This window comes from Ahaetulla prasina, chromosome 3 (genome assembly GCF_028640845.1).
Source record: "Ahaetulla prasina isolate Xishuangbanna chromosome 3, ASM2864084v1, whole genome shotgun sequence".
Taxonomy (NCBI): Eukaryota; Metazoa; Chordata; class Lepidosauria; order Squamata; family Colubridae; genus Ahaetulla; species Ahaetulla prasina.
The window spans coordinates 225621964-225638143 of NC_080541.1; the positions used below are offsets into that span (position 1 = coordinate 225621964).

Below are 16180 nucleotides of genomic sequence, written 5' to 3' on the forward strand. Positions count from 1 at the left end.
TGTGCCTAGACCAGGGGTGTCCAAACTTTTTTGAGTGAGGGCCAAATACAGAAAAATAAGCAAAGGCCCGGGCCACCGGGGGGGGGGGGGGGGAATGGGCGTGGCTTATTTTGGGGTGTGGCTTGGTGGTCATGTGACTGGTGGGCGTGGCTAACTGGTCATGTGACTGAGTGGATGTGGCTATGGGCATAGAAACTACTCAGAGGGCTAAAAAAAGTAATTTTTGACCAGTCCTCACACTTATGACCATCCTCACATTTATGCCCATTGCAGCATTTTTAACAACCATATCACTCATTTCACAACTGCTTCTCTTCACCACGGTTACAAGATAGGGTGCAAAATGTAAAGATAGTTGTACGTGTGAGGACCAGTCAAAAGTGTGAGAACCTGTCAGAAATCACTTTTTTCAGCCGTCTGGGTAGTCCCTATGCACAGTTTAGGCTTAAGTATACTATATGTGTGTGAGTTATATATATGTGCATGTGTATCTCTATGTTTGTGTACGTGTGTGTTTGTGTTATGTTGATTTTTAATGTAATATTTTTAAATATAATTATTCAGAAAGGCATGCGGCCTGAAAACCTGGGACATTACAATACAGATGGATACAGTCAGTCTACTAAAAAGCAACAATATGTGGATATCATCTTCATTTAAGGGGGGAAAATGTTTCATATTCATTCATCTTGGCCAGGGATGTCCAAACTTGGTCCCTTAAGACTTGTGGACTTCAACTCCCAGAGTGCCTCAGCCAGCAAAGCTGGCTGAGGAACTCTGGGAACTGAAGTCCACAAGTCTTAAAGAGACCAAGTTTGGACACCCTGATCTTGGCTTTGTTTTGTATTTGGTATGAACTTGAAACTCCTTCGTTATTCCCTGCCCAAGGGGTGGAGGCGCGAGGAGCCTCACCAGGCGGCCCGAGGCGAGATAGAACTGCTGGGCGGGCACGGCCAGCAGCCTCTTCGCGCTTGCCGCCGCCTCCCCTCCCTTCGTTATTCCCTGCCGAGGAAGGCGAGATAGAACTGCTGGGCGGGCACGGCCAGCAGCCTCTTCAGCGCTTGCCGCCGCCTCCTCTGCCCCTCCCTTCGTTATTCCCTGCCGAGGAAGGCGAGACAGAGCTGCTGGGCGGGCACGGCCAGCAGCCTCTTCGCTGCCGCCGCCTCCCCCTCGCCGTTATTCCTGCCCGAGGAAGGCGAGACAGAGCTGCTGGGCGGGCACGGCCAGCAGCCTCTTCGCTTGCCGCCGCCTCCCCCTTCGTTATTCCTGCCCGAGGAAGGCGAGGACAGAACCCCTCCTCACCTGTTTCTCGATGGCGGCCCGAGGAAGGCGAGGGTAGAACTGCTGGGGGCAGGCACGGCCAGCAGCCTCTTTCCCGCTCGCCGCCTCCTCTGCCCCCTCCCTTCATTATTCCCCGCCCATGGGGAGGAGCCGCGAGCCTCGCAGCGCGAAAAGGGCCATTTTAAATTATACTTCCAGAATTTGCTGCGGGCCAAAAAAAACTGACCCGCGGGCCGCAGTTGGCCCGCGGGCCGTAGTTTGGACACCCCTGGCCTAGACCAAGTGGTTGAGGCACCAGAAAGTGGAAGACTTTGAGTTCTAGTCCTGCTATAGGAATGAAAGCTGCTGGATGACTTTGGGCCAATACAACCAGGAGACTGTGAGTTCTGGTTCTGCCTTAGACATGAAAACCAGCAGGGTGTTTGGGCCAATCACCAGGAGACTGTGAGTTCTAGTTCTGCCTTAGACATGAAAGCCATCAGGGTGTTTGGGCCAATCACCAGGAGACTGTGAGTTCTGGTTCTGCCTTAGACATGAAAACCAGCAGGGTGTGCTTGGGCCAATCACCAGGAGATTGTGAGTTCTAGTTCTGCCTTAGACATGAAAACCAGCAGGGTGTGTTTGGGCCAATCACCAGGAGATTGTGAGTTCTAGTTCTGCCTTAGACATGAAAACCAGCAGGGTGTGTTTGGGCCAATCACCAGGAGATTGTGAGTTCTAGTTCTGCCTTAGACATGAAAACCAGCAGGGTGTGTTTGGGCCAATCACCAGGAGATTGTGAGTTCTAGTTCTGCCCTAGACATGAAAACCAGCAGGGTGTGTTTGGGCCAATCACCAGGAGACTGTGAGTTCTATTTCTGCCTTAGACATGAAAACCAGCAGGGTGTGTTTGGGCCAATCACCAGGAGATTGTGAGTTCTAGTTCTGCCTTAGACATGAAAACCAGCAGGGTGTGTTTGGGCCAATCACCAGGAGATTGTGAGTTCTAGTTCTGCCCTAGACATGAAAACCAGCAGGGTGTGTTTAGGTCAATCACCAGGAGACTGTGAGTTCTATTTCTGCCTTAGACATGAAAGCCATCAGGGTGTTTGGGCCAATCACCAGGAGACTGTGAGTTCTAGTTCTGCCTTAGACATGAAAACCAGCAGGGTGTGTTTGGGCCAATCACCAGGAGATTGTGAGTTCTAGTTCTGCTTTAGACATGAAAGCCAACTGGGTGACTTTCGGTCAATCACCAGGAGTCTGCGAGTTCTAGTTCCACCTTAGGCATGAAAGCCAGCTGCTGACTCTGAGCCACTCACTCGCTCTCTCAGCCCTACCTCACAGGGTCATTGTTAGTAAAATAGGAGGAATATGTGTGTTGCATATGTTTGCTGCCTTGAGTTAAATAATGAAGGTGGCACACAAATAAGTAAATAAATATAAAAGTAGCATAATACTATGCTCACACCGTTTCATCATTTTAGAAAATCTTGAGAAAATAACCATTGTATCAATCGGCGAACCTCAAAAAAATCTCTGTTTCTTTTAATTTATGAGGGAAATTCCCGCCTGGATTTGGGCCGGGAAGCAGTATCAGGGAAAAACAAGGATCTTTTGGCCAACTAAATGTTGTTGTCTTTGTTTACAGGAGCACAATGTACACACTGCTTTCCGGGCTTTACAAGTATATGTTCCGACGAGATGAATACTGCATCTTAATCCTGGGATTGGACAATGCTGGAAAAACGGTGTGTATCTAGGCTTGTTCATAGAAACAGGAAAATTTCCATCTTCTATTGATTTATTCCTAATCACAAAGAAGAAACTTCCAACTCCTGGGTGGGATAAATTTCACTCATCTCTAATTTCATTAGGGGGTGTCACCTGCAGGTAAAGAGGCTGTCACACTCAGGGCCTCCTCAAATGAAAATTTTACAGTAATAAAAACCGTTTAAATTGCCAAGATTTCATGAGATTGTGTGCGCAAAAACAGTGTCTTCATTTCCTGTGTCGGATGAGGAGAGCACATCTTTCTCCTTTTGTCCTGACCGCTTTTTACAGAGGCACAATTGAGAGCGTTTTAACGAACTGCATCCCTGTTTGGTTTGGTAGCAGCAGTGCCTCAGAGAAAAGGTCCATACAGAGAGTGGTGAGGACAGCAGATAGAAAGTCCATACAGAGAGTGGTAAGGACAGTGGAGAAGATTACAGCTCCTTATAAGTGCTATGCACTTAGAACTTGAAGCATTGTTAGGGACCCCACACACCATTTCATGATGTGTTTCTGCTGCTCCCCTCTGGGAGGAGATTTCCAAGTATTTCTAGCAGGATTACCAGATTCTGTAACAGCTTTGTTCCCTAGGCCATCCGTCTGGTAAATTCACAAGCTTCGTGTTTTCTCGCCATGTACATGTATACATCCAAACTAGACTACGTTGTTTCTCTGTATCATACAATGTTTGTGGATATATGCATATTTTTGTACTTATTGATTTTGTCATGTTTATGCAGTGTGTATTGGAGGTGGTGAGCCTTTGAGAGCTGTATGCAATGAAATTTCATGTATGCCGATTAGTGTACATTCAAAAGTGACAAAGTTCCCTAGTTTTATCGGGGTAGCTTGAAATAAAAATAACAATTTTGGTAGATATATATAAGCATAACACTATAAGCAATATTATTATTGGCCCGGTGGTTGGAACTACCGGTACGGACGAACCGGTCTGAACCGGCAGCAGATCACCTCTGCCTATAAGGGATCCACCCCTCATTCTAAAACAGATTTGGGGAAAGGGCCATATTTTAAGGGCTTGCTTTAACAGATCCATCTCAAAGGCCAGTGGTTTTTCAGTCGTTTCAAAATAAATGGTTAACAAATTGTTCTGAGGCAGCAAGATTCTTTTTACTTAATCTCAAGGTCCAGAATTTGCATTAATGTTTGTCTCGTTTCCATCGCAGCCAACGGATATAAACAACTCAGGTTTTCCTTTACGTTTCCTTTCCTTTCTTTTCTTCCTCCAGACCTTCCTTGAACAGACGAAAACGAGATTCAACAAGACCTACAAAGGAATGAGCTTATCCAAAATCACAACCACTGTCGGCTTGAACAGTAAGTTGACCTCGATAGCTGAAGAGCGGGAGAATATGAGCGGGTGACATTTGGACTGGCGTTACCCAAAACTTAGGTGGTCACCCAACAGATGCCGAGGAGACAAAAAAGTAACCCCATCGATTTGCATTCAGAGGAGGAATCTCTCTCAGCTGTGGTACTCTCTGAGCTTGGCTGTTTTCCTGTAGACGTTTCACGGCCCAACTAGGTAATACTATCAGTGCTAGAACGGAGTAGGGTTTGCTCTCTGTTTATATACAAGTGGCTTTTCCTGTCAGTGTTGTTGGGAGTGTTCTTCATGGTTCTTTGACGACGTCATGATTTATTGTTCGTTTGGTTGTTTGTCTGAATGTGATAGTTCCTCGGTCGTCCCAACAACGCTGACAAGGTAAGCCATTTCTATGCAGGTAGTCCTCGACGTATGACCACAATTGAGTCTTAGCGAGTCTTAGCGAGACTTAATTGTCTGTCACTAAGCGAGACGGTTGCTCAGTGAGTTTTACTCCCATTTTATGAACTTTCTCGCCACAGCTATTAAGTTAGTAAACACAGTTGTTAAGTAAATCTGGCTTCTTCATTGGCTTCGCTTGTCAGACCGTCGCAAAAGGGGATCGCGTCACACTGCAACCGTCATAAATAACGAGCCGGTCGCCAAGCGTCTGAATTTTAACATCACCTTTTTATTGAGGTTGATGTTGAGACTCTAGAAAGAGTGCAGAGAAGAGCAACAAAGATGATTAGGGGACCGGAGGCTAAAACATATAAAGAACGGCTGCAGGAACTGGGTATGTCTAGTTGAATGAAAAGAAGGACTGGGGGAGACATGATAGCAGTCTTCCAATATCTCAGGGGCTGCCCCAAAGAAGAGGGAGTCAAGCTATTCTCCAAAGCACCTGAGGGTAGAACAAGAAGCAATGGGTGGAAACTGATCAAAGAAAGAAGCAACTTAGAACTAAGGAGAAATTTCCTGACAGTTAGAACAATTAATAAGTGGAACGACTTGCCTCCAGAAGTTGTGAATGCTCCAACACTGGAAATTTTTAAGAAAATGTTGGATAACCATCTGACTGAGATGGTGTAGGGTTTCCTGCCTGGGCAGGGGGTTGGACTAGAAGGCCTCCAAGGTCCCTTCCAACTCTGTTGTTATGTTATGTTATGTTATGTGGTATAGGATAAAATAAAAACCACGAAAGTAAATAGGAAAGCGGTGGGGAGGAAGAGGAGTGAGGAAGGATTTAGAAAAAAAGAGAAAGAACATATTTTTTTTTTTGCATTTATATCCCGCCCTTCTCCGAAGACTCAGGGCAGCTTACACTATGTCAAGCAATAGTCTTCATCCATTTGTAAATTATATACAAAGTCAACTTATTGCCCCCAACAATCTGGGTCCTCATTTTACCTACCTTATAAAGGATGGAAGGCTGAGTCAACCTTGGGCCTGGTGGGACTTGAACCTGCAGTAATTGCAAGCAGCTGCTGTTAATAACAGACTGTCTTACCAGCCCGAGCCACCAGAGGCCCTTTTAACATTTAACATTTAACATTGACTTCCAACTCTCTCTGTTATAGTAAAAATAAGGCATTAACATCAAATCGTATCTTTTTGCTTTTTTATATTAAGATGAACCAGCCATTTCTATAAGGATTGATCCGTCTAATCGGTAAAACCCGAAGTCAAAAGTTTCATTCTTTTCCAAGCACCTGAATTTTGATCAACTGAGGCCAGAGACAACCGTCATAAGTGTGAACCCATCGCCAATAATCTGAATTTTAATCACATGATCGTAGGGATGCTTCCATAAGTGTCGTAACTCTGACAAAACGGTCTTAAGTCCCTTTTTTCAGTCCCGTTGTAACTTTGAACGGTCCCTAAACAGACTGTTGTAAGTCAAGCACTATAGACGTAACGCAGAAAAAAATTGCACATTTTGAATTGTCTGCTTGTGTCTCCTAGTTGGCACCATAGACGTTGGGAAAGCTCGGCTGATGTTTTGGGACCTAGGAGGACAGGACGAGCTTCAGTCTCTTTGGGACAAGGTAGGGTGGATAGATATGACTCCAGAGTTACGCGGTCCTTAAACAAACCATGGTGCATTACGGATGCAATTTTGCTGAAACTGGACGTAAATACCTGTTATGACCTAGGCCCAAGTAGTTATTAGCAGACACAATCAGTCCTCAAGAAACATATTTTATTAGGACAGCTGAGAATTACTTCATTCTTAGCTTAGTCCAAATTAAGTCCAAAACAAAGTCCTTCAGAAAAAGTCCTTTGGCGTTATCACAAACCTTTGTCTTCTTTGCCACCTTGCCAAAGGCCTTTTTTGGCAAAGCCCCATGAAGTTCAGAAACAATAAACGCCGACTAGAAACAGATTTAGCAACGTTGCTTTCCTACAAAGAGCCCAAGAGCTGTTGCTGGTCTTTTAAGCCTTATGGGAGGGACCAATAATCTCCTGGCCTTACTCCTGAGTCGTCCTTTTTGCTTTAGCTGCTTTTGCCTTCTGGCAGTTCTGTGCATTCGTGCTCTAGGAACAGGCTCCTCCTGTTCCTCTGCCTCTTCTGCTGTCTGCCTCTGGAGGCTCTGGAGTCTGTGCATCGCTCCCAGATGGCCCTGGCCCCATCTCTGCCTCCAACACAGAGCCCTCCTCCAGGCCTTCCCCTGACTCCAGCACTGACCCGTTGTGGGTATTTTGGGTTAAAAACATCATAAAACATTTTGGACACTGCAAAGCATAGTAACACTGATCCGGTTGTCTGAGTTCAGTCACATGACCAAGGTGGGAGGGGCAGAACTGTTAGAACTTTGAATCCAAATCCAGGTTGGTCCATCAGAACTTCAGATCGTCACAAAACAACCGGTTGTAAGTCAAGGATAGAGTTTTCTTTGGGGCTGTTGGAATATTTACTTTTTCCAGTCTGTTAGCTATTGTGATATTCTCCAGATACGTTGGCATAGCTTAACTCAATATTAAGTACATTAAGTTAATAAATCTAACTTAGTTATTAGTTAGGTGTCTGAAGAGGTATAGGGTCTCCTGTTTATTTATTTATTTATTTATTTATTTATTATTCGTGTTTGTATACCGCCCTATCTCCCGAAGGACTCAGGGCGGTTCACAGGCAAATAAAAAACATATATATACAAATTAAGAAAACCATTAAGAAACTTATTCAAAAAGCCAAATTATTAAAAATAGTATAAATATTAAAACCAATTAAAACCCCTATAAAATTTAAAAACTAGTCTAGTCCTGCGCAGATAAATAGGTGTGTTTTAAGCTCGCGACGGAAGGTTCGGAGGTCTGGAAGTTGACGGAGTCCTGGGGGGAGTTCGTTCCAGAGGGTGGGAGCCCCCACAGAGAAGGCCCTTCCCCTGGGCGTCGCCAGACGACACTGCCTAGCTGACGGCACCCTGAGGAGTCCCTCTCTCTGAGAGCGCACGGGCCGGTGAGAGGTATTCGGTAGCAGTAGACGGTCCCGTAAGTAACCCGGCCCTATGCCCTGTTTGAGCAGCAGGTTGGACTAGAAGACCTCTAAGGTCCCTTCCAACTCTGTTCTTGCCATATTTCAGTGGTTATTCCATATTGGTAATGTCTGGAGTGCTGATCTAACAATATTTTAGTATTAGTGGTTCTTGTAAGTAGGGAATATCTTCTAAGGCAGGGGCATCCAATCTTGGCAACTTTAAGACCTGTGGACTTCAACTCCCAGAATTCCTTGGGTAGCACGGGGAATTCTGGAAGTTGAAGTTCCTAAGTCTTGAAGTTGTCAGGGTTGGACACCCCTGTTCTAAGGTATCTTCAATGTTGATGGCTCTACTCTTTCCTTGAATCTCATCTCTTCTCTTCTCTTCTCTTCTCTTCTCTTCTCTTCTCTTCTCTTCTCTTCTCTTCTCTTCTCTTCTCTTCTCTTCCCTTCCCTTCCCTTCCCTTCCCTTCCCTTCCACTCCACTCCATTCCACTCTACTCTATGATTCCTCTTCTCTTCTCTTCTCTTCTCTTCTCTTCTCTTCTCTTCTCTTCTCTTCTCTTCTCTTCCCTTCCCTTCCCTTCCCTTCCCTTCCCTTCCCTTCCCTCTCTCCCTCTCCCTCTGTCTGTCTGTCCATCTGTCTGTCTGTGGTGCCCAGATGGATTCTAGGCAGCTTATATTCATACCATTAAAATACCATTATAACCGTGATGGCGAACCTATGACACATAGCCATATCAGTGGGCACATGAGCTCAGATCCGGCGCGCATGTGCTTGCCAGCTAATTTTCCGGCCTTCTGGGCCCCCCAGAAGTAGGGAAACAGGCTGTTTCCTGTCTCTGGAGGGTCTCTAGGGGTGGTGGGGAAGGCCCATTTTTCTCTCTCGCTTGGCTCCAGAGCCTCTCTAGGAGTCTGGGGAGGGTGAAAATGGTCTTCTCCATCCCCCCGGAGGTCCTCCGGAGGCCAAAAATGGCCTATTTGCCAACTTCCGGTCCCACCAGAAGTTTCCGGCATCCAGAGGACCACTGGGAGGGCAGGGAAGGCCGTTTTCACCTCCCCAGACTCCTAGAAAGGCTCTGGAGCCACGTGAGAGAGAAAAACAGGCCTACTGGGCCATCGCATGCCAGGAGCAAGGGGAGCAAGGGGGGGGTCGTGCACATAGAATTACAGGCGTGGGCACGCACGCGCACAACCCTTCCCACCCCCCTTCCTGGCACGCGATGGCAAAAAGGTTAGCCATCACTGATCTATAAGATTAAAAGAATAAGCAAGAACCATACATTCAGAATTCAGCGCACATTTAACTTTCAACATTCAATGCTTTGGGGTTTTATATTATATTTGCCATGAGACATATTTTAACGTAGGTTTGCCCTGAAGAAGAGAGCAGCACCGTATGGAAACATTTAGCAGGTAGCGCTGGCAAAGTCCAAAAGGAACTTCATAGAAGTGGGAAGAGTCATAATGTAAAAGCGTGAAAGCTTATGCAGCTGCACGGGTGATAGAGGGAGCGGTTCGGAGCTCCCATGTAACACCCATCCTGCGCAGACTGCACTGGCTGCCTGTTGTCTTCCGGGTGCGCTTCAAGGTTTTGGTGACTACCTTTAAAGCGCTCCATGGCTTAGGACCAGGATATTTACGGGACCGTCTACTGCCATCTTCTATCTCCCAGCGACCGGTGCGCTCTCACAGAGAGGGACTCCTCAGGGTGCCGTCAGCCAAACAACGTCGACTGGCGGCCCCAGGAGGGCCTTCTGTGGGGGCTCCTACCCTGTGGAACGAGCTTCCCCTGGACTTCATCAACTATCCGACCTTGGACCTTTCGCATGAACTTAAAACCTATTTATTCCGTCTAGCTGGACTGGCTTGATTTTAAAATTTTAATTTATTTTAAGGGTTTTAAAATTTTGTAAATTTTTATAGGGTGTTATTGTATTTTAAAATTTTTGGCCAATTGAATAAGTTTTTAAGGGTGTTCTTAATATTATATGTATTGTTTCTTTTGTATTTTTATTCTGGCTGTGCACACCTGAGTCCTTCGGGAGAAGGCGGTATACAAATTAAAATATTATTATTATTATTATTATTATTATTATTATTATTATTATTATTATTATTATTATTATTATTATTATTATTATTATTATTATTATTATTAAGCTCCCTTAATGGACTGCAGTTTCTTTGCCTTTTTATGTGGCCTCAGTATTATGCGAATCCCATGGGGTCATTTACATTATCGATTCCACCGACGAGGAAGGCTGTCGGAATCCAAGCGAGCTTTTGGTAAGTATGTGTTTGTGTGTGAGAGAGAAAAACAGGCCTACTGGGCCATCGCATGCCAGGAGCAAGGGGAGCAAGGGGGTCGTGCACATAGAATTACAGGCGTGGGCACGCGCACAACCCTTCCCACCCCCCTTCCTGGCACGCGATGGCAAAAAGGTTAGCCATCACTGATCTATAAGATTAAAAGAATAAGCCAGAACCATACACTCAGAATTCAGCGCACATTTAACTTTCAACATTCAATGCTTTGGGGTTTTATATTATATTTGCCATGAGACATATTTTAACGTAGGTTTGCCCTGAAGAAGAGAGCAGCACCGTATGGAAACATTTAGCAGGTAGCGCTGGCAAAGTCCAAAAGGAACTTCATAGAAGTGGGAAGAGTCATAATGTAAAAGCGTGAAAGCTTATGCAGCTGCACGGGTGATAGAGGGAGCGGTTCGGAGCTCCCATGTAACACCCATCCTGCGCAGACTGCACTGGCTGCCTGTTGTCTTCCGGGTGCGCTTCAAGGTTTTGGTGACTACCTTTAAAGCGCTCCATGGCTTAGGACCAGGATATTTACGGGACCGTCTACTGCCATCTTCTATCTCCCAGCGACCGGTGCGCTCTCACAGAGAGGGACTCCTCAGGGTGCCGTCAGCCAAACAACGTCGACTGGCGGCCCCCAGGGGGAGGGCCTTCTCTGTGGGGGCTCCTATACCCTGTGGAACGAGCTTCCCCCTGGACTTCGACAACTATCCGACCTTCGGACCTTTCGCCGCGAACTTAAAACCTATTTATTCCGTCTAGCTGGACTGGCTTGATTTTAAAATTTTTAATTTACTTTTATGGGTTTTAAATTTTTGTAAATTTTTATAGGGTGTTATTGTATTTTAAATTTTTGGCCAATTGAATAAGTTTTTTAAGGGGTGTTCTTAATATTATATGTATTGTTTCTCTTTGTATTTTTATTCTGGCTGTGCACCGCCCTGAGTCCTTCGGGAGAAGGGCGGTATACAAATTAAAATATTATTATTATTATTATTATTATTATTATTATTATTATTATTATTATTATTATTATTATTATTATTATTATTATTATTATTATTATTATTATTATTAAGCTCCCTTAATGGACTGCAGTTTCTTTGCCTTTTTTTATGTGGCCTCAGTATTATGCCGAATCCCATGGGGTCATTTACATTATCGATTCCACCGACGAGGAAAGGCTGTCGGAATCCAAGCGAGCTTTTGGTAAGTATGTGTTTGTGTGTTAGAGAGAGAAAGCAAGAAACCCAGACATTTGCGGTTTGACGTGTCTCCAGGGGTTACTGTTTTCCTCCCTGCAGCAAGGGAATTCAGTTGCACAAATTGCCAACCGCCAGTCTGGTGTAGTGGTTAAGATGTTGGCCTAAAAACAAGTAGATGGTGAGTTCTAGTCCCACCTTAGGCATGAAAGCTGTCTGGGTGACTTTGGGCCAATCACCAGGAGTTTGTGAGTTCTAGTCCCGCCTTAGGCATGAAAGCCGGCTGGGTGACCTTGGCCAATCAACTGGAGTTAGTGAGTTGTAATCCCAGTTTAGGCATGGAAGCCGGCTGGGTGACTTTGGGCCAATCACCAGGAGTTTGTGAGTTCTAGTCCCGCCTTAGGCATGAAAGCCGGCTGGGTGACCTTGGGCCAATTACCAGGAGTTTGTGAGTTCTAGTCCTGCCTTAGGCATGAAAGCTGGCTGGGTGACCTTGGCCAATCAACTGGAGGTAGTGAGTTGTAATCCCAGTTTAGGCATGAAAGCCAGCTGGGTGACTTTGGGCCAATCACCAGGAGACTGAGTTCTAGTCCTGCCTTAGGCATGAAAGCTGGCTGGGTAACTTTCAGCCTATCACCAGGAGGTGGTGAGTTCTAGTCCCGCCTTAGGCATGAAAGCCATTTGGGTGACCTTGGGCCAATCATCAGGAGACAAGGAGTTCCAGTCCCGTCTTAGCCATGAAAGCTGGCTGGGTGACTTTCAGCCTCTCACCAGGAGAACATGAGTTCTAGTCCTGGTTTAGCCCTGAAAGCCAGTCCCATTCTCTCAGTTCAGTCCACCTTGCAGGATTGTTGTGGGAAAAATAGGTGACAGAAGAAATACTATGTGTGTTCTCTCCTCTGACTCAACATACCTAGTGCTAAAGGTGGGATCAAAATTGAATCAATAAATACACACGCCGCCTTGAAACCTTATTTTCAGAACATACTTTGACAAATCTAGCCTGGATTTTTGATCTCTCTCTCTCTCTCTCTCTCTCTCTCTCTCTTGCTCCTTTACAGAAAAGATGATAACGAATGAAGTTCTGGAAGGTGTCCCTTTGTTGGTTCTCGCTAACAAACAAGATATAGAGGTGTGATTTTTTTTTTAAAAAAATTATTTTCTAAAAGATGCCTGTATTTATTTTATTTTATTTTATTTTATTTTATTTTATTTTATTTTATTTTATTTTATTTTAGAATAGAATAGAATAGAATAGAATAGAATAGAATAGAATAGAATAGAATAGAATAGAATTTTCTATTGGCCCAGTGTGATTGGACACACAAGGAATTTGTCTTGGTGCAGATGCTCTCAGTGTACATAAAAGAAAAGATACCTTCATCAAGGTACAACATTTACAACACAATTGATGGTCAATATATCAATATAAATCATAAGGATTGCCAGCAACAAAGTTACAGTCATACAGTCATAAGTGGAAAGAGATTGGTGATGGGAACTATGAGACGATTAATAGTAGTGCAGATTTAGTAAATAGTCTGACAGTGTTGAGGGAATTATTTGTTTAGCAGAGAGATGGCCTTCGGGAAAAAACTGTTCTTGTGTCTAGTTGTTCTGGTGTGCAGTGCTCTATAGCGTCGTTTTGAGGGTAGGAGTTGAAACAGTTTATGTCCAGGATGTGAGGGATCTGTAAATATTTTCACGGCCCTCTTCTTGATTCGTGCAGTATACAGGTCCTCAATAGAAGGCAGGTTGGTAGCAATTATTTTTTCTGCAGTTCTAATTATCCTCTGAAGTCTGTGTCTTTCTTGTTGGGTTGCAGAACCGAACCAGACAGTTATAGAGGTGCAAATGACAGACTCAATAATTTTATTTTATTTTATTATCTTTTATTATCTTTTTATTTTATTTTACTGTATTTATTCAAGTTACTTTTCTGTCCACAAAACGAGGAGAGCATCACTGAAAGATGGATGGATATGTGTGTTTATAATTAACACACACACCTTTAGTTTTTGAAATTATATGCCACCCATCTCTCTGTAAAGTGACTGGATGACTCTGTAAGATTTTTTTTAATTTAAAAAAACAGAAGTAATTATTACACAAATGAAAAAGTTGAAACAGAAGCCAAACAGCTTTCCATTGAATGAACTAACCTCATTTTTCTGGTGATTTTCTTAAAATAATGATACATAATCTATGGTTTGGTTTAATGTAGAAATCACCGTAGATAGTTCCCTATTTTACAATAGTAAAAAAACAAATGTGTTTCTTCACATAGTTCTGCATTACGTCCCAATGTTTCTCTGGATAGACATTGATCAAATTTCAACTGAAATTTAGGAGTCTAGGAGTGTCTGGAGGCTGGAGACAGCAAAAAACCTCCTGTCCAATCAGAAGTTGGCAAATGGGCCGTTTCCAGCCTCCGGGGTAGTGGGGAAGGCCGTTTTCGCCCTCCCCAGACTCATAGAGAGGCTCTGGAGCCAGGTGAGAAAGAAAAAGGGGCCTACCAGGCCATTGTGTGTCAGGAGCGGGAGGAGGAGTGGGGGGGTCGCATGCACGGGGGTGGGACGCATAGAATTATGGGTGTGGGCACACGCATGAGTGATCCCCCCCCCGCCTCCTGGCACACGATGGCAAAAAGGTTAGCCATCACTGATCTAGGGGAGGATGCAACAAAAAAGCAACAGGTTTTTTTTTGCAGCCTTGAAGGCCATTGGGTGTACCGGTAAATCTTTGACTTATGACCACAATGGAGAATGAGATCTTAGTTCATTGAGGGAAGTGGTCATTCAGTGAGATGCTTCACTCAACGACCACAACCTCGGCACTTCCAGTTGCAAGTTATCTCTTGGGACATGAAGCAGGCAGAGCAAAAGAGAGAGACTGGAGCGACTCGAAGAGGCTGGCTGAAAAAACATCCATTCTCGAAATCCAGGCAGGATTTTGGCAACCATAATAATAATAATAATAATAATTTAATTTTTATACCGCCCTTCTCCCGAAGGACTCAGGGCGGTGAACAGGCAAATAAAATAATACAATATATTACAATAAAACACATTTTAAAAAACTTATTCAAAATAGCCTAAATTTAAAATACCATACAAAATATAAAAAAATAAACCCCAATAAAATCCATATTAAAAACCCTATTTAAGCCAGTCCTGCTCAGGAACCAGAGTAGTTCAAATGAGTACAAGTTTATTCCATGCTATCTCTCAACAAGAATCTACTAAACCAGGGGTGTGAAACTCAAGGCCTGGGGGCCAGATCCAGCCCGTGGGGTGCTTAGATCTGGCCCGCAGGCTGCCCTGGAAGCAGCAAAGGCCCGGCCCCGGTAATAGGTTCCACTTACCTTTCACGTAGTTGCTTTGCTTGCGTGTGGCGCTTCTGCGCAGATTCTGCACATCCACAGAGCGTCTGTGATGACGGCCGGGTGGGTGGGCGGAGCCTCCTGCCGCCATCACTACCAGTTCATCCAAACCGTTAGAAACCCACCACTGACAGGCCCGCGGTGCTTCTGCTAGCAAAAACGCAGCACGCGGCCCTCCCGAGCTCCGTTTTCACTGGCAGAGGGTTGCAGGAGGCCGTCACAGCCGAAAACGGTGCTCAGGAGCCCGTTTTCGCTGGCAGAGCGCTTGGGTCACCAAAGGTGCCCCCAACACGAGTGATGTCAAGCTGGCCATTTGGTGAAAAGGACCGCGTTGTAAACAAGAGCCAGGCCGTGTCATATCCCTCCCCAAGGAGCTGCTGATCCAATTCTACAGAGGAATTATTGAGTCTGTCATTTGCACCTCTATAACTGTCTGGTTCGGTTTTGCAACCCAACAAGAAAAACACAGACTTCAGAGGATAATTAGAACTGCAGAAAAAATAATTGCTACCAACCTGCCTTCCATTGAGGACCTGTATACTGCACGAATCAAGAAGAGGGCCGTGAAAATATTTGCAGATCCCTCGCATCCTGGACATAAACTGTTTCAACTCCTACCCTCAAAACGACGCTACAGAGCACTGCACACCAGAACAACTAGACACAAGAACAGTTTTTTCTCTGCTAAACAAATAATTCCCTCAACACTGTCAAACTATTTACTAAATCTGCACTACTATTAATCTTCTCATCGTTCCCATCACCAATCTCTTTCCACTTATGACTGTATGACTATAACTTGTTGCTGGCAATCCTTATGATTTATATTGATATATTGATCATCAATTGTGTTGTAAATGTTGTACCTTGATGAACGTATCTTTTCTTTTATGTACACTGAGAGCATATGCACCAAGACAAATTCCTTGTGTGTCCAATCACACTTGGCCAATAAATAAATAAATAAATAAAAATCTGTTGAAAGAAACCTGTTCAGTTTTAACCCAGGAGGCCACTTGGTCTCTGTTTTCAAACCCGGGGCCCTCCCTGTCCAGACCGTGAACATGTTCCAAAGACGGTGGGATGTTGCTGTTTTGAATTGTAGGCGCCTTTTATTGTGCGCTTAACAGCTGCAGTAGCAGGTCCTGTCCCCCAGGGGGCGCCGGCCCCCTGTTGAAAATGAACATTAACATTTTCACGCCACAAAGGGCCCTTCCGTTGTGGCTACCTCTTCTCATCCTCTTGCACCATAACCAGGCCCAAAGAGTGCGTTCTTTTGTGTACCGCCAAACATAGGTGAAGAAAGGAAGAGGGCATTGCCATTTCCAAATATTTAAACATCAAACACATCATCCTAAGAAACTCGGGTTGTTTGCGTTGGTAGCACCTCCTGACTCAAGAAGAGGCATCGAATCTGTTGAATTGCACAACGCAGAAAC

At 44.7% G+C, this 16180-nt stretch overlaps 1 protein-coding gene across 4 annotated transcripts in view; it reads left to right on the plus strand.

Moving 5' to 3' along the window:
- The window catches only part of ARFRP1 (ADP ribosylation factor related protein 1), a 71936-nt gene that overhangs the window by 1563 nt on the left and 54193 nt on the right, over nt 1-16180 (plus strand). For all 4 annotated transcript variants that reach the window (XM_058177936.1, XM_058177939.1, XM_058177938.1 and 1 more), the window contains exons 2-6: nt 2912-3011; nt 4284-4371; nt 6326-6408; nt 11285-11366; nt 12421-12491. In XM_058177936.1, the coding sequence (XP_058033919.1) occupies nt 2919-3011; nt 4284-4371; nt 6326-6408; nt 11285-11366; nt 12421-12491 (417 nt within the window). In that variant the 5' untranslated portion in view covers nt 2912-2918. The remainder of the gene's footprint in view (nt 1-2911; nt 3012-4283; nt 4372-6325; nt 6409-11284; nt 11367-12420; nt 12492-16180) is intronic.